At 42.7% G+C, this 25,225-nt stretch overlaps 1 protein-coding gene and 1 pseudogene across 16 annotated transcripts in view; both read right to left on the bottom strand.

The window, feature by feature from the left end:
- RBFOX2 (RNA binding fox-1 homolog 2) overlaps window positions 1-25,225 on the bottom strand; it is a 270,086-nt gene that overhangs the window by 166,445 nt on the left and 78,416 nt on the right. For all 16 annotated transcript variants that reach the window (XM_049771585.1, XM_049771590.1, XM_049771593.1 and 13 more), the window contains exon 2: window positions 16,614-16,664. In XM_049771585.1, the coding sequence (XP_049627542.1) occupies window positions 16,614-16,664 (51 nt within the window). The remainder of the gene's footprint in view (window positions 1-16,613; window positions 16,665-25,225) is intronic.
- LOC126008023 (uncharacterized) lies at window positions 16,958-17,112 on the bottom strand (annotated as a pseudogene).

The raw sequence follows: 25,225 nt of genomic DNA, 5'->3' as shown, positions 1-25,225 counted from the left end.
AGAGCTTATTCTTGGCTCTGCATTCAGAATCATCCCTGGTGAGCTTGTGGTATGAGGGACTGAACCTGGATCAGCTGCATCCAAGGCAAGTGCCCTACCCGCTGTTCTATAGCTCCAGCCCCAGATTACTTTTTATTACTACCTTAAGTAAATAGCTTCCAACACTGGGGATCTACATTTCTTCAATGGGACTAAAACCCTCTAGGTACAGAGTGCAGCCTTGCAGAAAATATATAAGAAGGGATATGCAGGTGCAGGAAAACTATATACTGAAACCAATCATGTGGATGCCTCATTCTTTCCATAAGGTGGAGAGGGGGCAAATAAGGAATAAATTTTGCTATTAAAGAAAATTAAAATATGCAGGAACTCTGAAGAGGGCTCAAAGAGCTGAGTGCAGGCTTTGCATTTGGGCGCCTTTTTTATTTTTATTTTTTTAATTTTTTTTAGTTTTGGCCACCTTGTAGCCTCCTCCCCGCTCCCAGCCCCAGCAGCTAGCACTACCCAGGAACACAATGACAAACAACAAAAATTTAAGTGGGAGAGTAAAAGTCAAAACAAGCACAAGCAAACATCATAAACTTCTAAATCTACCACATTTACATTTAAAAGTCGACCTCACCAATTAACAGCTGAATACATAGCCTTGGGGAATGAGTTTGAATAGCTTTAAGCCCAGGCTTCCTCAGTTGCAAATGGAAAGAAAGGCTCTCTTTCCAGGGCTGGCCCTGTTCAATCCTCTTTTTCTCCCACCCACTTGTGAGTCTGAAATTAAGACTCGCCTGCTAGAATTAATGTAGCTTTCCCTCCCTGTACTAGTTCCAAAATAACAGAAACCAAGTGTCAGATGCTTCTTGATCTTTAAGATGATTCAAAGAGGCACGTGATACCATAAAGCATAAACAAGAAAGCATAAGCTAAAGGGGATTCCAAGGAATAATGAGACCCCCAAAAACAGGTGGAACAGGCAATCCCCTGCCTGTTCCATAATTCAGCAAGGATATTTACTGAGCACCTAGGAGTCTTCTCTGGCTGCCTGAAATGACAGACTTACATTTAATATCCACTTGACCAAACCCATTAAGCTTGTAAGAGGAACGCCTTTACAAAAGATCAGATATCTAGCTTAAGAATTAATTTTTCATATAGCTCTGGCAAGCAAAGGCAACGAAAACCTTGTGAAAATACGAACTAAGCTTTTATCTATAACAGTCATCTCTACAGTTCAAGGAGGCAGGGGCTGGAACGAGAGTATAGCAGTGGGTAGGGTGCTTGTCTTGCACGCCACAGACCCAGGCTTTACCTCAACATTCCATATGGTCCCCATGAGCACTGCCAGGTGATTTGTGAGCTCAGAGCCAGGAATAATGTCTGAGCATTGCCATATGTGGCCCAAATTAAAAAAAAAAAAAGGTTGAAGATGAGCTTACATATTAATTTCATATTTCCAACTTCCTACTGGACACTATAAAAATACTCAAGAATATGGATAGGAATAGAGGGTCCTGCATTTGTGGTTACACCTATCTGTTATGGCATCACTAGTACTGCAGTATCATTACACAGTGCAAGAGTGCACTTTGGGACTTGGTGGAAGGTAACTTTGTTCCAAAGAAGTGCATCAGGCAAGACTTCATGAAGGAGAGAGGTAGCATGTGAAGCAGGATTGAAACGATGGGCAGTACTTAACATGGAAAATACTGTGGGGGGGGGGGATCCTAACTGAAACTTCTACCTGAGTCTGAAGCTCTCCCTGAAGCCCTACTCTACTCTGTGCATGCTGAGCACCTAATATGGAACAAGAAATAGGACTGAGCTGAATTATAAAGGCCTTGAACAGCCACTGAGGGTCAAGAAACCTGAGTGAGATCAGAGCTATGCCTTTGCAGAAATGCAGTCAAAAAGAACTTGCTGAAATTATTTTCTGGTGGTACCCAAATGTCTGACACTAGACTCATTACAACATTTGCCCGTCCCTCTAAATCAACACTAAATCAGTCCAGCATGATGGTATGCAATTAATGCTAGTAAGAGCATAAAAATACTTCATTCATTATTGAATGCTTAATGAGGTTGTTGACTATGAGAATTTGCCCTCATGTTCTACTGAACTAGCTGATTTCATTCTACATCATCTGCCTGGGTTGCCGAGTGAAAAGCTAGAGATGGAGGATATGATCAAAGTTCTTCAAAAAACCTCACAGAACGGTAGCCAATGCTGTTTGAGAAGACCATCTGCTGCGGGCGGCACTGATCATCCTGGGAAGAGCGACCTCCTTATATATTTTTGTGGCCCTAAGAAATTCGAGGCAGAAGAATATCTTAATTCCAAAACTTAAAATCCTTTTAATTTCTGTTTGTAAACAATCCAAGTGATAAGTCATCTTTGTTCAGAGAATTCTCTTCTTGGATGGATGGCTATGTCAAGTCTCTCATTACAAACCAAATCAAGTACCTATGTGTAGAGTCCTGTCTGGAAGGCCCCATTTGCAAAATACTTGATACACAATGGATCCAATACAAACTGTCCCAATAGTCTAAAGTCACAGCAATCCTAAATTGAAGAGAAAAAGAGGCCAAATCGTGGCAAGAAATTAAAAGGTGATATAAAAGTATGGCTATGATAGGGGCCAAAGAGAGCACTGTGGGTAGGATGGTTACCTTGCATATAGCCACCTCTGCACATGGTCAACTTGGGTTTGATCTCATCAGGAGTGACTACTGAGTGAAAAGCAGGAGTGGCCCGAACATTTCCAATTCCTCCACTGCCCTTCTTCAAAACAACAACAACAACAACAACAAAAGCCTGGATGCCTGGATGTGACAATAAATCCAAGAACAGAGGAGAGATCAGAAGAAAGACCTACCATTCTCTTCTATGCACTGGCTCCAACACTCATCTACCCAGCACTCCTGGGAGGAGTGATAAAAGCTGCCATTGTTTCCACATGAAGTGTGTTACTCAAGAAGCACAAAGTCCAACCAAGTAGAGCCTAAAGTGCCCGTAAGGAAAGAGACTGAAAGCAAGGCTGAGAGACCAGAAGAAACTTCTAGATGACATGAGAAACTACAGGAGAGAGAGAGAGAGAAAGGTAAGTGTAACATCACATCAACCAGTTAATCACCCTTGATCTAGGAAAACGATGATAATGTAATCCTTAGAGAGAAGGTAAATGTGATCCTCATTTTCAGAAGAGAAAATGGAACCTTGGAGAAATCAAATTCTTCACTGAAAGTCTTCCCATCATTTCCCCAACCAACTGGATTTGAACCTTATGGAAATGCTCATCCAGACAACCTGCTAAATGAGTTCCAATGGTTAGAGGCAATTAGGAAAGATCTCATAAAGGAGGTTAAGTTGTGGCCGGGATACTTAGGAGTCTGTTTGGAAAATGAGAGGCATTTCCAGCAAAAAGGCACTGACAAGGGACTGGAGTGGTAGCACAGTGGCAGGCTGTTTGTCATGCACGCAGCTGACCCAGGACGGACACGTGTTCAATTCCCAATATGGTCCCTCAAGCCAGGAACAATTTCTGAGCACAGAGCCAGGAGTAACCTCTGAGCGCTGTTGGGTGTGGCCCAACACCCCCCCCCCAAAGGCACCGAGAAGAGATAAATATTCAGAACAAATATTTGAAGAAATGTGAAGAGACAGAGACACACAGAGTAGAAAAGACACACACGCAACACGAGTCACAAGGAGCAAGCTGGGTGGAGAACACAGCTCAGTGTGAAACAGATGTGCACGTTGTCAAAGTCTCAAAAATGACTCCCTCTTTCTCCTGAGGCTGCCAAGACCAGTAATGAGTTAGGTAAATAAACTTACACAGATTGCATTTCCCTCACACAGACCTGTTTTTCTTGGAAACGTGGCAAAGTTATGTTCCTAAGCTTGAAATTTCCAATCTACAGATAGAATTCATTTCACATAACTGAGAATCAAAAGGGAAAGGGAGGTGGGGAGGGCATTTAAATCAGACTTTTAAGAATAAATCATTTACTTATTTTAAAGCTTCCCTAATGAGAAAGAGGATTTGCTGACCTGACCATGTGCTTACAGGGGTCTTGAAACTACGGCCTGCGGGCCACATATTGTATTTATTCCCATTTTGTTTCTTCACTTCTAAATAAGATATATGCAGTGTGCATAGAAATTTGTTCATAATTTTTGTTTTTACTATAATCTGGCCCTCCAACAGTCTGAAGGACAGTGAACTGGCCCCCTCTTTAAAAAGTTTGAGGACCCCTGTAAGCTATACACTGGGAAATTTTTACCTTACCCCTATATCTACCACCTTTTGAAGTTAATACTATCCTTAATCTACAGATAAAATGTAGAGACTCAGAGAAGGAAAACTTGTAAAACAAAGTTAAGTGCCTGCAATGGCAGAATTGATGAGAGAGAGAGAGACAGAGAGAGAGCCAGGAGAGAGAGACAGGAGAGAGAAGAGAGGAGAGAGGAGAGAGAGAGAGAGAGAGAGAGAGAGAGAGCGCTCTTCTAAAGAAGTTCCATTGAAAGTCTACAGTCTTGGTTAAAAGGGGAAAATGCCAATGAACCTGGCTCTGACTGATCCTCTACACCGCCGCCTCCCTTGAGACATGCAGAGAGCAGCAAAATTTCTCTTCACTCCATGAAGCGTTTTCTTGTCTAAACTTGCCTGCCAGTACAAATCTGGAGAAAGTTGTGTCGGCCAAGCATAAAGCCACTCCAGACCTGCCAGTCTTCCCTGGAACAATCCCCAGAGCTGGACAGAGGGAGTCCAATGTCTGCTCTCACCGTCTCTTTCCTAAGATTTAGTGCTGAGGTTTATATTCAAGCGTACTAAATAAGGATTAAAAAAAAAGCTTGATTTTGTTTCACTGGGGAGGGAAGAAAATTTCGTAACTTGTGAAATCTCATAACTGAGGAAACAATATTTGCAACCTGTAACTTTGGCAAAGAATATATATATGTTATATATAAATTATGAGTATAGAACAACAAGGAAATAGCATTATTCATCATAACAAAATTGGAAACAATCCAAATATCTATCAATTGGTAAATGAGTGAATGAAATATGATGCATATCTATAAAATGAGATACTAGTCAGTAGCAAAGAGTTTTGATACGGCCAGAAAGATGGTTCAATAGGCTGAAGCACATGCTTTACCCATCAAGGTCCAGGTTTGATTCCTGGGAGTGACCCTTGAGCACTGTTAGCAGCAGCTCCTAAAGCCTTACCAGATGTAGTCCTAAAACAAATAAATGTGGTGATATGTATAAACTTCAACATGGTTTGAAACCTCAAAAGCATGCTAACTGACAGAAGTCACACACACACACACACACACACACACACACACACACACACACACACAAACTCACATACAAATCATGATTCCATTTATATTAAATTCACCACCACCACCAAAGACCAACTTTATCATCAGAAAGAAGATCAGGGACTGCCTGGGGGTGTGACGGGAGTGAAAAATGACTATAAAATATTAAAAAAAAAATTGGGGGTGGCTGTCAGAAATTGGACTATGGTGATTAATTTCACAATCCAACGATTAAAAAAATACCACAACTATTGGGTAAATTTTATGGTAAAGAAAACCATATCTCAATCACAATTTCTAACAAAATAATCACTCCTGATGAGGATTTGGGGACTATATGAGGTGTGGGGGCCTGAACCTGAGTAAATGTCCCCTATTCACTGCACTATTTCTCTGCTCCACTCAGATGGTGAGACTAATACCATAAAAAGGTATTAAACGAAACTTCCAAATTATGTGATATTGAAAACCAATGATAAACCATACTATTTAATCCCCCCCAAAGTTACTACTAAATATATGTACGTATAGTTTATGCATATACGTAATAATTCAGGAGTAACAGCAGAAGCAAAAATAAAAAATAAAGGAAAGCAGGGAAAGTAATCATAGTTTTAGGACTCTAAAATGTAGTATCTTCACAGTCACAATTACTCTAAAACCACCGACCAAAAATAAGTACCATGTAGCCAAGGAAATGACTTCTATTACAGAGGTGAGGATGTCTATAAAAATTAAGCTTCTCATATCCCCCAGGAGAAAGTCAAAGGGTGGAGTCTACAGTGAATGAATCTTGCAATAACATAGTAAGCCTGGGAATGATAGCATACCAGCAAGTAGGCAGAGCAGAGAAAATGCCCTTTCCATGAAGGGAAAAACAAAAACAAATCTATGAACTACTTGCAATGTGAAATGAAGTGAAATGCAAGTTGCTGCAAATGACACTGCTGGAAAAAGAAGCACAGCGCAGGTTCTTGCCAGCCAGCCTGGCATCCACTAGAGGGTGTAAAGCAGCACGAGGAGGCAGGCCTGAACCAAGGCGGTGACCTGATGTCACACACTGGGAGAAGGAACGAGAGGATGAAACCTCTCAGGAAGGTGGAAGGGAGGGAGGGAGGGAGGAAAAGAGGAAGGAGGGAGGGAGGGAGGGAGGGAAGGTGGGAGGGAAGGAATGTGGAAGGAAGGAAGGAAGGAAGGAAGGAAGGAAGGAAGGAAGGAAGGAAGGAAGGAAGGAAGGAAGGAAGGGAGGGGAGGGAGGGAGGGAGGGAGGGAGGGAGGGAGGGAGGGAGGGAGGGAGGGAGGGAGGGAGGGAGGGAGGGAGGCCAGACTGTCTGTACTGAAAAGCAGAGCAGAAACACTTTTAGAGAAAAAAGAACAGGTAAGGGGCGAGAAAGATAGTACAGCAGGGAGGGTGCTTGTCTTGCACATATCCAATGTGGTTCTCTGAGCCCACCAGGAGTGATTCCTGAGTTCAGAGCCAGGAGTAAGCTCTGGGCACCACTGAGTATAAACCTCCTCCCCTCTCCACCCCCCAAAACATGTAAAGTTGTTGTTGTTGTTGTTGTTGTTGTTGTTGTTGTTATAGATGGTGAGAAAGAGGTGGGTGATGAGCAATTCACCTGAGACTGCCATTTCAATCCAGTCTCCTGTTGGGAGATGGCATAGGATAGGATTTCTTTCAGCAAATAAGCTTTAATTGGAACCAATATTAATACAAACACTTGACAAAGATGTTGACCCAGAAGTTTCTGAGGCACACCAGGAAGTGCTTAGAGGTCACGCCTGGCTCTGCACTCAGGGAATCACTCCTGGGAAGTACTTGGGTGATATGGGATGCTGGTGATTGAACCCTCAAACCCATGTTGGTTGAGTGGAAGGCAAGAGCCCTACCTGCTATCCTCTCTCCAGTCCCTACATTTTTTTCACCTTTTCTCTTCTATGACTTTCATAAAAATTCCTTCTTGACAGCATCCTAAAGATTCTTTTTAATGTAAGATAGATCGTGCCACTTTCCCACTTAAACCCTTTCAAAGGCTTCTCATTAAGTTGAAAGCAACTTTGATTACTTCATTCCACGGACACGAACAGATCTACTTCTCCATGCCAGGCTTTGTTCTAAGCAGTCTTAGATTAAAGTGGAACTTATATTTCAGCAAAGAAACAAATAATGAAAACCATGCATGAGCTAACTTAAGAGACTGAAGGAGGTGAGCTCAGCCGACATGCCTTGTATGCACAGGATGTCGACTGGTGTGGTCACAGAAGGCACTTTTCCCACTGATCTCAATGGGCAGGAGTTAGCGGAGGCTTCTAGGTGAAGAGCCCTGCACACAGAACCCTGACAGGAACACTGATTACTCCACAGGCCGGAAGCTGGAATTAAGCTTGATGAGTTCAAGAAGGGGAAAGAGGACTGAGACACAGCACAGGGGTCAGGGGCAAATACTGAATACCCAGGCCCACCCACTCTTCCACAAACATGCACTGAAGAGGTAACCCTGGTGGCCCAGCACCACAGCGCCTGGGCAGCACAGAATTCTTGGGTCTTAGCATTGCAGCACCTTGCCCAACTGGCTTTGTGTCACTGAGAGTGATTTCCCTGAGTACCTGAACACTGCTACAAGGACCAAAGCCAATTATAATTGAGTCATAAAAGAGACAAATTACAGGTCCAGAGAGCTTGCATAGGAGACAGGATACTTGCCTTGCATGCAGCTGTGATGGCCATGTCCCTGGTTCAAACCTGCAGTAATAAATTGTGCCCTGAGCACTGTAAGGAATCACTCCTGACTAGAGAGCCAATGTAGTTCCTGAGTAGCGCTAGATGTGGCCAAAACCCCACCAAACGAGACAGAGACAGAGAATTACAGTTAGATAGTAAGTTCAGATAATTGTACTATAAAAATTCATACCAAAGGTCAGGGGATGAAGTACTAACTACTTGCTACAACATAGACGAACCTTAAAAACATTATGCTGGGGCCAGTGAGGTGGCACTAGAGGTAAGGTGTCTGCCTTACAAGCACTAGCCAAGGAAGGACCGCGGTTCGATCCCCCGGTGTCCCATGTGGTCCCCACCAAGCCAGGGGCAATTTCTGAGCGCTTAGCCAGGAGTAACCCCTGAGCATCAAACGGGTGTGGCCTGAAAAACCAAAAAAAAAAAAAAAAACCACATTATGCTAAATGGAAAAACCCAGTCACAAAAGACCAGATATTATAGTATACATTTTTTAGAAAATCTAAAATGGGCAAACCCATTGGGACAGAAAGCAAATTCAGAGTTTGTTGAGATGAATAAAGGTATGAGAAAAAGGACAGCGGATACAAAGGATAAATGGGCTCAAAGGAAATTATTATTATAATTATCATTACGTTCTGTTTTTGTTTTGGGACCACATTCAATGGTGCTCTCGGATTACTTCTCTGGCTCTGCAATCAGAGCTCACTCACTCCCAGGGGTGCAGGGGATGATATGGGGTGCAGGGGATTGAACCTGGGTCAGTTGCATACAAGCACCCTGCTGGCTATACAATCTCTCCAGCCCCATCATTTTAAAGGTAGCTTTTATTTGAACTTTATCTTTCAAATCTACAGCTAAAAATTCATCAGTAGATCTAAGAAAGCAATTCAGAGTAGTCAGTTGATGGTCAAAACCAACTTTTTTTAAAGTGGAATTGAACAATATAAAAAAAGGCCACAGCCCGGGGCTAGATTGGTGGCGCAAGGGGTAAGGCTTCTGCCTTGCTCGCACTAGCCTAGGAAGGACCACAGTTTAATCCCCCAGCATCCCATATCACCTCTCAAGTCAGGACTGATATCTGAGCGCATAGCCAGGAGTAACCCCTGAGCATCACCTGGTATGGCCCAAACAAAACAAAACAAAACAAAACAAAACAAAACAAAACAAAAAAGGCCACAGAAAAAGGACAGCAGAGAGGTGCTTGCCTTGCATGCAGCCAATTGGGTTCTATTCTAGTATCCCAAATGGTCTCCTGAGCACCACCCAAATAAGCAAAACTTTCCCAATAATAAATTGTGGAAGATGAGCTATTTTGACAAAGACAGGAAGAAAACATGAGAAAAAAAAAAAGTTCTCTGGGGACCTCCAGGTCATAGGAACATTGTCATATTGGTCCATTCTCCAAAGATTCCATAGTGTTATCTTCTCACTAAAAAAGAAAACCATCCAAAAGAGAAAAAGAATACTTACTAACAGGATAATAAAAAAGGAAATGATAAGACATGGTAGCTGAAAAACCTGGGTTCAAATCCAACTCTGTGATTTGCCTTCTGAAATTTGGGAATTCATTTAAAAAGATCTCTGCTTTGCTTTTCTTGTCTCTAATGTAAGAATAAGAACATCTCAGCTAACAGGCACAACTATCATGAAAATTAAAACACAGAATATATGTGAATACACAGGGAAGTGCCCACAGTATGTGGCCAAGCACATTATAGATATGTTTTTATAATTAACTAGTCAAGTTTTAGAGCTGAGTCAGCATATGCACCCAGCCATTCACTCGCTTGCTCACTTGCTCAAACTTGCACATTGATTGCAAAGCTTCATTCCACCCCCTTACCCCTCGTCAGGTCTGAGGCAATACACTGTGCTACTAGCTTCAACCTGACCACATCAGTCAAGATGACCTCACCACCTCTCCTTAATTATACCAAAGGTGACCAAGCATCCCTCTCATTCCAGTGTTTTGGGAGTTATTTCAACACCAGCGCCCCTTCCCAGTCTCAAGTGACATAACTTAAGCAATAAATTATATGGTCCCCCTAATTAATAACAAGAATGTTTTGTTTTGTCATCAACACTTTTCAGGAGTCCCAAGAAATCCATCCCAGGTTCACAGAATGAGCCCAAATGGTGCATGTTGGAGAAGTCAGAGGGCAGCCCCTAAGCTCCTCCCGAATCAAAACTGTCACTGAGGAACAGGCATAGTCTCATTTTCCAAGTGTTAAACTCACAAACTAGTTCAGCTGCTGTTGGGATTTGGGAATTTGTATAAGCACCTGTACATTCATATATGAATTGCGAAGAAAGGGTAGGCTAGGAATCTCATCCTCAAGTGATGCTTGAGCTTAGATGAAAACTTTCAAACTTTCTGAGCTGGTATTCTTAAATCTCTAACTGTCTGGAACAATGATGGTCTCCTCCACTTCCAGACAGAGACAATGTTGCCAAAAGCAGTGAGGCGCTTGGTGTGTATTATCAAAGCAATTGATGCCATTCCATAAAGCTTAGCAGAGTGGGAAGAAAGATGAAATGAAATCGTGTTTAAAAAAAAAAAAAAACCCTCTACAAGGTGGCAGGTGGTGGTTTCCCCCCCTCCTTTCCTTTACATTTTTAAATTCAAATGTGCTTCTAGGGGGGTTATATTAAAATGAGATGAGGGGCTGGAGAGATAGCATGGAGGCAAGGCATTTGCCTTGCATGCAGAAGGTCGGTGGTTCGAATCCCAGCATTCCATATGGTTCCCTGAACCTGCCAGGAGCAATTTCTGAGCATAGAGCCAGGAGGAACCCCTGAGCGCTGCTGGGTGTGACCCCCCAAAAAATCAATAAATAAAAACTAAAAAATAAAATGAGATGAAAGATCACTAAAACAGTCCCATGCCTGTCCAATTTGTGATTCCTTAACTCTGAAGAACAATTTCCCTTAACCAGTGATCATGTACTCCTATAGAGGGTGACTCCTTTGAGGGGTTTATGAGGCCCCCCTATAGTAACAACAGTACAAGAGAGATAGTACAGTGCATGGAGAGATTGCCTCACACCTGGTTGACCAAGATTCTATCCCCAGCATCACATATGGCAGCCCCCCCCAATGTCATGCCAGGACTGAATCCTGAATGTAGAGCTAATGTGTGGTGCCTACTCTACCAATAAATAATAATAATAATAATAATAATATAAATAATAATACATCAGTGAGGGCCACATTTTGCTGTGGGTGAATCAACAATCCCCAGTTTGGAACAATAAGCCTTGAACAGATGGAAGGTGCTTCGAATCTCGGCATCCCATATGGTCTCCTGAGTCTGCCAGGAGCGATTTCTGAGCATAGAGCCAGAAGTAACCCTTGAGCGCTGCCGAGTGTGACCCAGAAACCAAAAACCAAAAACCAAAAAATATATATATACATATATATATAAAAGTTGAGGCTGGAGCGATAGAACAGCATGTAGGGTACTTGCCTTGCATCCTGTACCACCAGAAGTGATGTATCCTATACCACCAGGAGTGATTTCTGAACACAGAGCCAGGAGTCAGCCCTGAACATAGCTGGTATGGCCCAAGAAACAAGAAAACAAAACAAATAAAAAAAAATCAAAAAAGCTACAAAAGTTAATGCTATTGTAAGCATGTTACCTAAACTACAACTAAAAGAATAAATAAGTAGGGGCTGGAAGGATGGTAAAGGAACTAAGGGGCTTTAACTCAATCCTCTGCACCAAGGCCTGAGGAACACTGCATCCATGGGCCCGGGGACTGAACATCAACCCAGCTGGCTGAGCAATGCTGTGCAGGATCTCAGGGCCAGTGCCTGGGTGCCATCCCCTGCTCTCCCCACAGCAATGGATCAATCAAAAGATGGCCATTTTTCTCTCTTAAAACCACCACTACTGGCCCCCCCCCCAAAAAAAATCAGTCTAGAGCTGGTTCCCTACCTAATTAGGAAGGGAAAAGAACAAGAAAAAAAGATAATAGAGACACAATTGAAATTCACCTTCACCCCTTTCCCCAGTTTCTAGACTTGCTGAGCCAAACTGCTCTAAGGAGCTGCAAAGATCACCACTTCCATTTCTGCTCAGCTCAGGCTGCTCAGTGACCACCGCTCCGCACTGATAAATGGCTCCTAAATCTCAGGGCACAAAGTGAGAGTTCGTAAGGGTGACACCTTAATTAGCAGTACTCATTTGAATTCTGTATTCATCAAATAAAACAAGCAGCTATTCAATATTTGCCTATTTGCACTACCCTAACATCTCTTTCAAAGATCCAGTCAGAGACCAAAATAAAGGCCAAGAAAATAAACTAAAATAAACCTGTCACCATCCAAATAGTGCCTCAAAGTAAATTAGCAGCTTGAACGCATGGCAAGGAGCCTGCCTAGGCCTACAGCGGAGTGTGTGAGTAATGAACGCGCAGGTCTCCGAAGTAGATCTATGCTACAAAGGAAGAACACTAAAGTGGACCCAAGCAAAAGGGTGCTCTTTGTCCTTAACAAATTCCTCTTAATTCCTTTTGCTTAGTTCTTTATCGATCTCTAATCCCCAAGGAAAAACACAGCACGATATAGTAGCCTTTCCAATTCTTTTAAACCCAATTAAGTCTATTCTCAATTAAATTTATGTTCTATCTCTAAAAAAAGAGCCTTTATTATTTTTAAAAATGTGCGATATTTAATAAATCATTGAATATTTGCATTAGTATCCAAGACTGTCCAGGAGACCTTGTATTTTAAACATATGAGATAAAGAACACACAATAAGAGACTGGAGAGGCAAATAATATAGTGGGTAAGAAGCTTGCCTAGCATGTGGTCAATCCAGGTTCAAGCCCCAACATCCCATGTGGTTCCCCCCAAGCACCGCCAAGAGGCATTTCTGAGTGCAGAGCCAGGAGCAACCCCTGAACATCATTGGGTATTTTTCCCTTCACCCACCCCCTCCAAAAAAGGCAAGAAAACACAATTAAATAGAAAATGTTAGTTCTTTTAAAGAAGTTTATAGGATTGTAGTTATCAAAAGATTTGTCTTTAGGTATTTTTGAATAGTTAAATGCTAAACCCAATTTTGTACCTGCCTATCAGAATTCTGGGTTCTAGATTTCCAAGCAACAGTATGTTTTCTGATGTGGGGACAGAATGTAGAACTACTTTTTTTGGGGGGGTGGGTTTGGTTTTTGGGTCACACCCAGCAGCGCTCAGGGGTTACTCCTGGCTCTATGCTCAGAAATTGCTCCTAGTAGGCTCGGGGGACCATATGGGACGCCGGAATTTGAACCACTGTCCTTCTGCATGCAAGACAAATGCCCTACCTCCATGTGACCCTACCTCTCAGGTGACCGGACATATAAGACAACCCCCTAATTTTACAGTTAAAACATAGGTTTAGGCCTATATTTGCAGTATAAGACAGAATGTTCCTGTGCTGCAACTGTATCTTCCACAGTGAGCCTATCACAACAAGCAAAGGTCCAAAGGTTATACTGTAATAGATGTCCTCTCTGACTCTGGCCAATTTGAGCAGGCTTTTTACAGCGTAGATTCGGGTCCAAAACATTGTCTAACGTGCATGCATAAAAAGCCTGCTTGGATTGGCTGAGTTAGAGAGGCGGTCCGAGCAGCCTGGCAGTGACTGGTGCAGGATTGAGTTGGAAAATTCGTTTTATGGCAATATTCAGACAATTTTTGTTTAGCGGCATACTGAAACATTTTTCGGGATATACTCGGCATATAAGACGACTCCCGATTTTCGGTTGACTTTTTTTTTGTTTCAAAAATAGTCTTATATGTCGGAAAATACGATACTATTACAGGGCATACATTTTACAACTCAGAGAAGCTACAGGCCAGAGCTAAAGAAGAAAAAAGAAATTAAAAATCAATTCTAGGATTTGAAGAAAAGAATCCCTTCTCTTTCCACAAAACTTTCTCTAAGGCAACACTTCAACTCAAATGGAGATAATCCCATTAAGAGATAAACAATACTGAGCAAGAACTTTCTCTCCATACCCTACTGAATGCCAATGGGGGCCAACTGGATGCCAATGCAGTATCTAAGTACAGGAATTGAGCAAATACAATTGGGTACCTGAAGAGCAACAACCAAAAGGACAAGGAGGTATCACCTCACTCTAGTGAGAATGGCACAGACCAAAAAGAGCAGGAACAACCAGTGCTGGTGGGTACGTGGGGAGAAAAACATAATCTTCATCCACTTTTGGTAAAAATGCCATGTAACTCCACCCTGGATTTAGGTGTAGCTACCTGAAACCCGCCCATTTCTGGGAGGGGTCTTGGGAACCAGATATTATGTGTGACCTTACCTGCAAGACCCCGCCCATTCCTGGGAGGGGTCTTGGAAAAGGTAGATAAGCCTTTGAGCCAGGGGATTAGGGCTTCTACCCTGCTGGGCTCTCTGGCTTTTGGGTCGTTGCCTCTTTTGGTCTTAGACCAGCATGGAAGTTAAAGGGAGATGGCTGAAAGGAGTTAAGATGCAGGGCTAGCTAAGAATGGCTGAATGCTTGAAAGGTTATGATGTAGGCCACACACATGTGGTGGATAGGGATGAATAAAGCTGATGCTTCCTGATGCCTGCCTGTGAGTGAGTTCAATACCCGTAGCTTTCCTGAACCCCAGATCCCGCGGTTCATGGGGGATGAAGCCACGTGGCCGGGGCCTAAGGACAAAGGCCTCCATCCACCTCCATCCTTCACCATCCCATCTCCATCCTTATCCATCTTTAATTATTTGATGCTACAGAGTCACACCTCTGTGGAAAATTGTATGAAATAGAATTCTCAAAAAACTGAATAAAATTCCATCCATATGACTACAGGATTCTACTGCCTGGCAACTACTCCAACAGCACAAGGGCATTAACTCAAAAAGGTATTTTCTCTCCTACGTCCAATGTGACACTAGATACAATGGCCAAGACTAGAACCCACCCAAGTGCTCCAGAGGAGTAGGTTTGTTAAACGTGGCTGATCTGCACAATGGAACACTGCCCGACAATAAGAAAAGACTCCTGCAGTGTGTGAGCTCTGAGGATGGAAATGGAGAAAAATAAATCATGCTGAGCAAAATGAGTCCAAAGAAGAGGACAACTACAAAATGAGTATCAAAAGAAACACAGGAAGGGAATATAAATGGTCGATATCTGCCTATAATACTGAGTTTTCTGAAGGAGGAGTGAGGAGTTAAGGAAGGTAGTGACCTAGAGACAGTGGTGGAGGGACGACACTGACACTCTGGAATTTCAGAAACACTGAAATTCCTGAAGCTCTATTAACAGTGTTATAAATCACAGCGCATTTAACAAACAACAACACAACCAACTTGGGCCCCAAAAGGTGACTATTATGTGGAGACATCCTAGATTTTATAGCCAACCACAGGAGTTTTGATGAGACATAATTTGCTTCCAGAAAGGGGAACTGCAACGTTCCGTATTTAGCTTTCTGATGACTAATAATGGTTTTATAAGGAATGGGTAAGCATTCAAGTATACTTCCGGGCCTGGAGAGAGAGCACAGCGGTAAGGCGTTTGCCTTACATGTGGAAGGTCTGTGGTTCAAATCCCGGCATCCCATATGGTCCCCTGAGCCTGCCAGGAGTGATTTCTGAGCATAGAGCCAGGAATAACTCCTGAGTATTGCCGGGTGTGACCCAAAAACCAAAAAAAAAAAAAAAAAAAAAGTATACTTCCAAAGGTCCCCCTCTGAAATCTCCTGTAGAATGTCATTACCAAGTGACAGAACGAAGGTAAATTTCAGAGGCCAAGTACTAAACCCAAACTATTTCTAAACACACTTACCTGTTCTCTACCTAAACTCTGCTTCAGCATCACCTACTCAAAACCACATGTAAAAGCACAAGAGAATGTCCCAGAAGCAGGTTTGTTGTAACCCACTGTACAGCCTAGGGCTGTAGGCTTTCTCCAGCATTCTTTTCTCTCTACCGAAGAAGGCAGAAGAAACTTCCCTCTTTCAGCAGGCCATCCCTGATTAAAACCAAAAGGGAGAATTCCCCCCACAGAAAACAGCATTTTCTTGCTGCAGATTATTACTAAGCACTAAAAATTCTGTGTGAGCAGAAGATAAGAGGCAGCAAGGAAGGCCACCAGTCTAGCATCAGGACTTGCTAACATTTTCTATGAATGTGAGGTTAAAAACTATCATATGAAAGAAAAATAGGAGGAGAAAAAAAGAAGTAATTAAGAATGTGCTTGACTCAGGGACCGGAGCAAATAGCACAGCAGAGAGGGTGTTTGCCTTGTAGCCCCAAATTGATCCCCGGCATCTCATATGGTCTCCTGAGCCTGTCAGGAGTGATTTCTGAGAGCCAAAAGGTATGGGCCAAAAACCAAAAACAAATAAAAAAATGTGATTCCATTACCCAAAATGTCAACAAATATGTTACGCTTCTAACTCTAACTGTAGAATCATGCATTTCCTGTAACTGTAGGAAGTGCCATGCATTGTACATACACACGTGCCGCAGCCACCACCACCTTCACTGTGCAAGTCCAAAACTGCTGATACCAACCTGGCTGTCCCGTGCTGGGAATCCATGATAACCTGGGGTCAGAGGCTCGTTCTAAGAGAAAGAAAAGAAAACCAAACTATAAGAGGAAAGAAAATATCCAGACTAACAAAAATCACCCCAACTAATGAACGGTAAATAAATTCCTGCCCAGGTCTCCAAGACATTCTGGTGATATAATCTACCGCTCTCAGTAACAACATCTCCCAGTTACACCTCTACGGTGGAGGAAAAAAAAAAACACAGGACAGCATTTGCCTACGAATCAGATATTTGTGACCGGAATTGCCCTCCTTGTACAGCTACATCTGCTCCCTTCTCAGGAAGCAGCTAGGATTTCCACCCCCCAGGGGAGAGCGCGAACGCAGTCCCCCACTACCACAAATTATGCAGTCGAGTTTCCCACATTTGAGGAAATCGCAGGGGTCACCACATCCGGGGTGCAATGGATAAGCCTCGCTCTGGGGTTATGATCATGGTATCTCCCCTGCCAGGTAAGTACAGCAGCTAGGATTTGAAGCAGAATGACTCCTAACTTTACGCTGTGGAACTTCAGCCTCTTTGGCTCCAGGCTAAAGTCCCCATATTCTCAGACCCGAGATGACAGGATATGCCAGAACCTGTCTAAATGTCAGTTAAGGAACAGAATCGTGTCTATCCCTAACAAGTTCTTGGGTCCCTCCCCTCCATCACTCGCTCTCCATCAGTTCTGCTAGAGAAGAATCTATCAGGGCTCAAGGCTCCCTCTGCCATCCTACAGCATCCTGTGGGCTTGCCTGATCTGTTCAGGTTCGTTATATGACTTCCTCTTCAGAGTAGGGTTCAATAAATTTGACTTTTGCAAAGGGTTATCATGCTGAGTATCTTGTGTTAGCTTTAAGCATTAAGCCAAGATCCTTGAGGGGAGAGAGCTAATAAGAACTATGCAGACCCCGAGTATAACTTAGCACTCCTCAGCAGCTTCTTGAGCTATACAATCATTCAGTCAAAGTACGCTGAATACCTAATATTTCTGAACTCCCCTTCATAGTCCTTGAACAGTGGATCAGAGTCCCTGTCTTCAAGGAAAATGTTCAATGAGAGGAGCTGCATGTGTGTACAAATGTATAAATGTGACCAGTGTTTCTGTATTATTTTCTAAGTGCTTAACACAGCTACCTGAGAGACATTTAATGCTTTTCCCCCACACCATCCACCATACTCTCATCCCTTCAGGGAAAATAAGAATGTTCAATAAGAGCCGAGAATAAACTTTCTACATAATTATGTAACCATATTCTGTTTTTATTACAGCCATATCTTCCAGAATAAAAAATCCACTCCTTTCAAAATCATGATTGTTAAAAATTAGTTTAAGATCACTGCAGAGTTTCTTGTTGTGTTCGCTATGGTTCCCACATGATCTAGGACAGTGCTAGCTAGCCTACAGTGGACACCCAAAATTGTACAAAATGGGATTAAGTAACCAAAAATCATTCAAGCATTCCATCACTCATTTAATCACAAACGATCCAAATCACAATCTTTTTTAAGTGTGGATATAAGTAAGTTAAGGTGTATTCAAGAAAGCAAACCAAAGATACTGCCTTCAAAACACCAACTTGGGGCCTAAGAGATAGTACGGTGAGGAGGATGCCTGGCTTGCATGTGGCAGACCTGAGCTCAGGCCTTGGCATCCCTTATGGTCCCCAAATCTGCCAGGAGTAAACTAGGAGCACAGCTAGGTGTAGCACCAAAACAAAGTATACATGCCAGAAAAATTGTGAGGCAGAACAATACTGAAGTACTCATACTATCAGTTACTACAAAGCTGTGAAGATTAAGATCATATAAGACTGGGCTGAAGGACAGGCATATCAATAACTGGAATAAGAGTTCAGAAATAAACCCTTAGTAGGGGCAGTGGATTAGGTTCTTGCCTTGCATGTAGCTGACCTGGGTTTGATCCCTGGCATACAAAATGATCCCCAGATGGAGCCGGAGAGATAGCACAGCAGTAAGGCATTTGCCTTGCATGCAGAAGGATGGTGGGTTCGAATCCCGAAATCCCATATGTTCCCCCGAGCCTGCCGGGGGCAATTTCTGAGCATAGAGCCAAGAGTAATCCCTGAGTGCTGCTGGGTGTGACCCAAAAACAAAATAAAAAACAAAACAAAACAAAAAAGGTCCCCAGAGCCCTACTAGGAGTGATCTCTGAACACAGAACCATAAAGAAGCCCTAAGTACTGCTGGGTGTAACCTAAAAATTTTATTTTTCCTGATATAAACTCCTACCAGTTATTATCAACCCATTTTTTGAATGACTAAAGAACATCAGATACAGTCAACAAGAAGTACTAGGGTTATATTTAAGAAACACGGGGGAGGCAGAGTAATAGTACAGCAATAGTGCATTTTCCTTGCATGTGGCTGACCAGGGACCAACCTGGATTCAATCCCCAGCATCCTAGTCTGGTCCCCTAGTCTGCCAGGAGCGATTTCTGAATGCAGAGCCAGGAGTAACCCCAGTGCTGCCGGGTGTTGCCAAAAAAATAAACGAAAGAGAATGGAAGATGGAGGAAGGAAGGGGGAAAGGGAAGGTGGGGGGGGGGGGGGAAGGTGGGAAGCGAGGGGAGGGGAGGGGAGGGGAAGGGGAAGGGGAAGGGGAAGGGGAAGGGAGGGGAGGGGAGGGGAGGGGAGGGGAAGGGGAAGGGGAAGGGAAGGGAAGGGAAGGGAAGGGAAGGGAAGGGAAGGGAAGGGAAGGGAAGGGAAGGGAAGGGAAGGGAAGGGAAGGGAAGGGAAGGGAAGGGAAGGGAAGGGAAGGGAAGGGAAGGACTGGACTGGACTGGACTGGACTGGACTGGGACATACGTATACCTACAAATAAAAGACTGAAAACAGGGGCCCGGAGAGATAGCACAGCGGCTTTGCCTTGCAAGCAGCCGATCCAGGACCAAAGGTGGTTGGTTAGAATCCCGGTGTCCCATATGGTCCCCCGTGCCTGCCAGGAGCTATTTCTGAGCAGACAGCCAGGAGTAACCCCTGAGCACCGCTGGGTGTGATCCAAAAAAACAAAAAAACAAAACAAAACAAAACAAAAAAGACTGAAAACAGAGCTCACATTAAACAAAATCAATACAATAGATTGTAAACCTAAGGCCTTGAATTATTTTGTGGGGAAAAGAGAAGGCACAATACAGAGTGATGCTTAGATCTTACTCCTGACTCTGCCCTCCAGAAAAACTCCTTGACAGGCTCAAAGAATCATTATGCAGTGCCAGGGATCAAACTTGGATAAAGCAGGTGCTTTCCTTTCCAGCGCTACAATCATAAACTCTTAAAACATAGGAGTTAACCTTCATGACCTTTGTTTAGGTATTAGTTTCTTCAATAGGACATCAAATACACATACACATCTATGAATATATGTACACTGTACTTCACAAAATTAAAAACTCTGGGGCTTCAAAAGACACTGTCAACTCAAGAGGTGTGGTATGCAGCTTAGCGACTGTCGCTAATAATATTATGCACTTGAAAGCTGCTGAGAGTAGGACTTAAATGTTCTCACCACAAAAAGGCGGTAATTATGTGTGTGGTGCAGGTGTTAGTTGATGCTATGGGGGCAATCATTTTGCAATATATAAGTGTATCTAATCAACACTGTGCACCATAATCATACACAATGTTGTAGTTAATGCTCTCCATAAACGGTGTGGGAGGCAAGAAAGAAAAGACCAGCAAGTAAGGGAAGAGATAACCTGCAGGATGGGAGAACAAATTCGCAAATCATGTGTGCGATAAGGGACTGGAATCCAGAATGTATAAAGAACTTGCCTGTATGCCCCCCCTCAAAGCAAAAATACAACCCAACTCAAAAATGGGCTAAGATCTGGGCATCAAATGTTCCAGAGAAGATATACAAATGGTTGATAAGCACATAAAAAAGATGTTCAGCATCATGTCATTAGGGTAAAGTGTATCGGAACCATAATGAGAGCTGCCTCTACCCAGTCGAATGGCTGTAATAAAAAAGATATTAACAAGTGCTGATAAGGCTGTGGAGAAATTAGAATCTTTTATGTTCCTGATAGATACTGTAAAGGAGTATGACCACTTCAGAACCAATCTGGCAGTCCCTCAAAATGTTAAAATAGACCCATCATGAGTGAATAAGGCTAAAGTTCATACACATGGTCACAGCAGCATTATTTTGTACCGACCAAAACACATGAATAATTCAAATGCTCATTAACTGAATAAACAATGTGATAGATTACTTTTTTTTTTTTTTTTTTGGGCCACACCCGTTTGACGCTCAGGGGTTACTCCTGGCTATGCGCTCAGAAATCGCCCCTGGCTTGGGGGGACCATATGGGACACCGGGGGATCGAACCGAGGTCCTTCCTTGGCTAGCGCTTGCAAGGCAGACACCTTACCTCCAGCGCCACCTACCCGGCCCCGTGATAGATTACTTTTTGACAACAAAAAGTAATGAAAAAAATTTAAAGTACCGTAATGAAATATTGATACAACATGGATGAATGTTGAAAACACTGCACTAGCAGGGAACGAGAAAAATCAAGGAGCTGAAATGGTAATAATAGTCGGTAAGGTTCAGTTTCCAACACCCCACAGGGTCCCCTGATCCCTGCCAAGAGTGATCCCTGAGTGCAGAGTCAAGAGTAAGCCCTGAGCACTGCCAGTTATGGTATTAAGAAAAAAAGTAGGGTCCAGAGAGATAGCACAGTAGTAAGGTGTTTGCCTTAGACGCAGAAGGGACGGTGGTTCGAATCCTGGCATCCCATATGGTCCCCCGAGCCTGCCAGGAGCAATTTCTGAGCATAGAGCCAGGAGTAAAGCCTGAGTGCTGCCAGGTGTGACCCAAAAACAAAAAAAGAAAGAGAGAGAGAGAGAGAGAGAGAGAGAGAGAGAGAGAGAGAGAGAGGAGAGAGAGAGAGAGGAGAGAGAGAGAGAGAAAGAAAGAAAGAAAGAAAGAAAGAAAGAAAGAAAGAAAGAAAGAAAGAAAGAAAGAAAGAAAGAAAGAAAGAAAGAAAGAAAGAAAGAAAGAAAGAAAGAAAGAAAGAAAGAAAGAAAGAAAGAAAGAAAGAAAGAAAGAAAGAAAGAAAGAAAAGAAAAAGAAAAAGAAAAAAGTAAATAAATTTAAAAAATTTAAAAATTGAAGGGCCAAAAACAGGGGAAAGAAATAAATATAATAAAATACACTTCACAGGGGCCGGAACAATAGCAAAGCAGTAGGACATTTGTCTTGCATGCAGCCAACCCCGGACAGACATGGGTTCAGATTCCCGGCATTCCATATGGTCCCCTGAGCCTGTCAGGAGCGATTTATGAGCACAGAGCCAGGAGTAATTCCCTGAGCGCTGCTGGGTGTGAATGCTAACACATAGCTAGCTACTGGGTTTATTTTTGTGATGAAAATATTCTGGCATTAGACAGTGATAAAAAGCATTCAACTCCATCTATGATCGTGCTTAAATAATCACTTATAGGGCCGGAGAGATAGCATGAAGCTAAGGCTTTTGCCTTACAAGCAGAAGGATGGTGATTCGTTGGCAACCCATATGGTCCCCCGAGCCTGCCAGGAGCGATTTCTGAGTGTAGAGATAGGAGAAACCCCTGAGCACTACTGGGTGTGACCCAAAAACAAAAACAAACAAAAAATTCACTGACACAATAACAATACTTTAAAGGATGAGATCTATGTTCTAAGATCACCATGTTGATACCTGTAAATTAAAAAATATATTAATAGGCAAAATTGACTATTTTCATATTGACTTATATAGGTAACAGATGCCCTGCTTCACAATAATGAAAAAACAGGGCTTTTTCTGAAACACAAAACTGCTGTGTTCCAGACTCAACTCTCTTCGGTTTCTGGCGATGACCACAAAAACCATGTTAACTTCTATTGAGCAACTCATCAGTTTCAGGTTGGAGGGGAAGAGGAAAAGACAAAGAGAAGAGATACAGAAACCTTTGAAAATGTATCCCAAGCATTAGGAAGACTAAGTCAAATGATGAAAACTAGCCCAATAAAGAGTAGAGACTGGGAGGCGTGGGGGGAGGAAAGTCAAAACTTTCAAAGGACTGGTCTGCTGGATTTCAAAGCCCTGATGCTTTTCACATTGTTTTAACATTCATTCCACACTGCTCCTCTATGAAGAATAATTTCAAGGTCATCTAAGGAATTATAGGATAAAGAATGCAATAAAAGGCCCCTAAAAGCATATTAACTGCTTAATTCCTAGAGAATAGTCCCTATGTCATAAAGTAGTATATTTTGAGGTTCAATAATGCAGAAAACTTTGTGTATGGGGAATGTTACATGTTAGTATCATGAAAAACTTTACAGCCAGTACAGAGCTGAGAAAATTCAGGTCTTTCATGGTTAGGAGGATCCTGCCCAGGCCTGGTAACCTCCACCACCGTGAAAGGGTCTCTCTGCAGTGATAAAGGTTTAATATCCTTTTTTGTTGTTGATGTTTTCTTTTGTTTTGCTTCTGGGCCACACCAGGTGGTGATCAGGGTTTACTCCTGGCTCTGCACTCAGAAAATACTCCTAGCAGGCTTTGAGGACCATATGGGATGACGAGAATCAAACCCAGGTCAGTCCTGATTTGGTCGTGTGCAAGGCAAATGCCCTACCCACTGTGCTATCCCTCAGGCCCCTGAATACCTTTTTAATTATATCAGCTATGTATATTCTTATCCTTTTAGTTTTACGAGTTCTTTATTTTTTGTTTTGTTTTGTTTTGTTTTGGGATCACATCCAGCAGCGCGCAGGAGTTATTCTTGGCTTTGCGCTCAGAAATCACTCCTGTAGATACAGGGGTCCATATGGGACACCAGGATTTGAACCGCCGTCCATCTGGCTCGGTTGCGTGCAAGGCAAACGCCCTACCACTGTGCTATCTCTCCAGCCTGAATTTTTGGATTTTTAAAATATATTTTTCTATGTATTATTTAGCAGTTTCCTTTTTCTTCCTTCCTTCCTTCCTTCCTTCCTTCCTTCCTTCCTTCCTTCCTTCCTTCTTTCTTTCTTTCTTTCTTTTTTTTTTTTTGGTTTTTGGGCCACAACCGGTGTTGCTCAGGGGTTACTCCTGGCTGTCTGTTCAGAAATAGCTCCTGGCAGGCACGGGGGACCATATGGGACACTGGGATTCGAACCAACCACCTTTGGTCCTGGATCGGCTGCTTGCAAGGCAAACGCTGCTGTGCTATCTCTCCGGGCCCGCAGTTTCCTTTTTCTATTTGATACTGGGATAGTATCTGCTATGCATATCAGTATATTTAGCTAATTTTGACAACTGTTTAGTATCCTATCTGATTAATATGTCATAATTTACTTGTCTGTCCTATTTTGCTGATAGATTTTTTTTCCCTGTTTGTTTTTGAGCACTCAGAAGCTTACCCCTGGTTTTGCCCGCAGGGATCATTCCTGCTAATTTGGGGGACCATATGGAATACTGGGGACTGAACCTGGGTTAGCGATGCACCAAGGTACAATTTCCCTACCCCCTAAAATAGATAATTATTTTCAGTAACACTTTTTGTTTGCTTACACTCATAAACCATGCACCTTATGAACAAAGCTTTAGCTCTGAGGTATCATTTTTCTCAAAAATAAAATATAACATATTAGCAAGAAAAATAAATGGATATCACCTATAATGGGAAAATTAAGATAAGTTTTGAAAAATACCTTGACTATATTTGTTTGTTTGTTTTCTGAACCATATCTGGTATGCAAATGGTTTGTTTACTCCTGTCCACATGCAGGGATCACTCCTGGTGGAAGTCAGGGGACCATATAACCACCAGGATAAAACCCAGGTCAGTCATGTGCAAGACCCAAATAGGGAGGTCATGATCGACTAAAGACATGCAAATCTGAGTTTTTGCTCAATATAAAAATAACACGTGATATTCAATGCAGAGATGGAATAACAAGATAAGTAAACAGGCCAGAAATCAGATGAGTTAAATCCCAAAACGAAAAAGGCTTTTAGCAGCTACTCAGCTCTAGGCAGTTATTGGCCTAATAAGAAAGAATGAAAGACTTAAGACACTGACTGCCTAGGCAGAGGCTGGTCAAAAGTAAACTGTATATAAGCAATTTAGCAGCCAATAAATCATGTTTACTAAAGTCAATCAAACCCACCTAGAAGCTTCTGGCCAGTAGATATCTGGAAGGGTTCAACAGCACTGAAAGACAGTACTGAGACAATGCCCGCAGAGAACCAAGCAGAGGGAGAAACATCTCCTGACTTCAGTGTTCTTACAACAGCGGAGAAGTTCCCATCTGAACCTGTCTTTGAAAATCCGGCTCTCAGCAGAAGAGCCCTTGGTTTATTCAGTAAGAATAGATTAAACAATTGCTTTAGGACAAGGACAGGGTTGCATCCTTGCCCTTGAGAAGTTCAATGTCATGATCACTGCGCGATACTGTGACTGATCCCATAATTGGTTCTAAAAAAAGAACTACAGGACCCAAGTTGCTCTTTAGAAACCGTGCTGGTTGGGAGACAGGGCGGGAGCTGACCTTGGCCCTCTGGTGGGAGAATAGGACCTCTAGCACCAGGACAAAGGGATGTGTGCTTAAAAAGACT

The sequence above is a fragment of the Suncus etruscus genome, chromosome 4, assembly GCF_024139225.1.
Source record: "Suncus etruscus isolate mSunEtr1 chromosome 4, mSunEtr1.pri.cur, whole genome shotgun sequence".
NCBI classification, from domain to species: Eukaryota; Metazoa; Chordata; class Mammalia; order Eulipotyphla; family Soricidae; genus Suncus; species Suncus etruscus.
The sequence above is the reverse complement of the archived record's forward strand: the minus strand, read 5'-3'. Positions and strand labels throughout refer to the sequence as shown.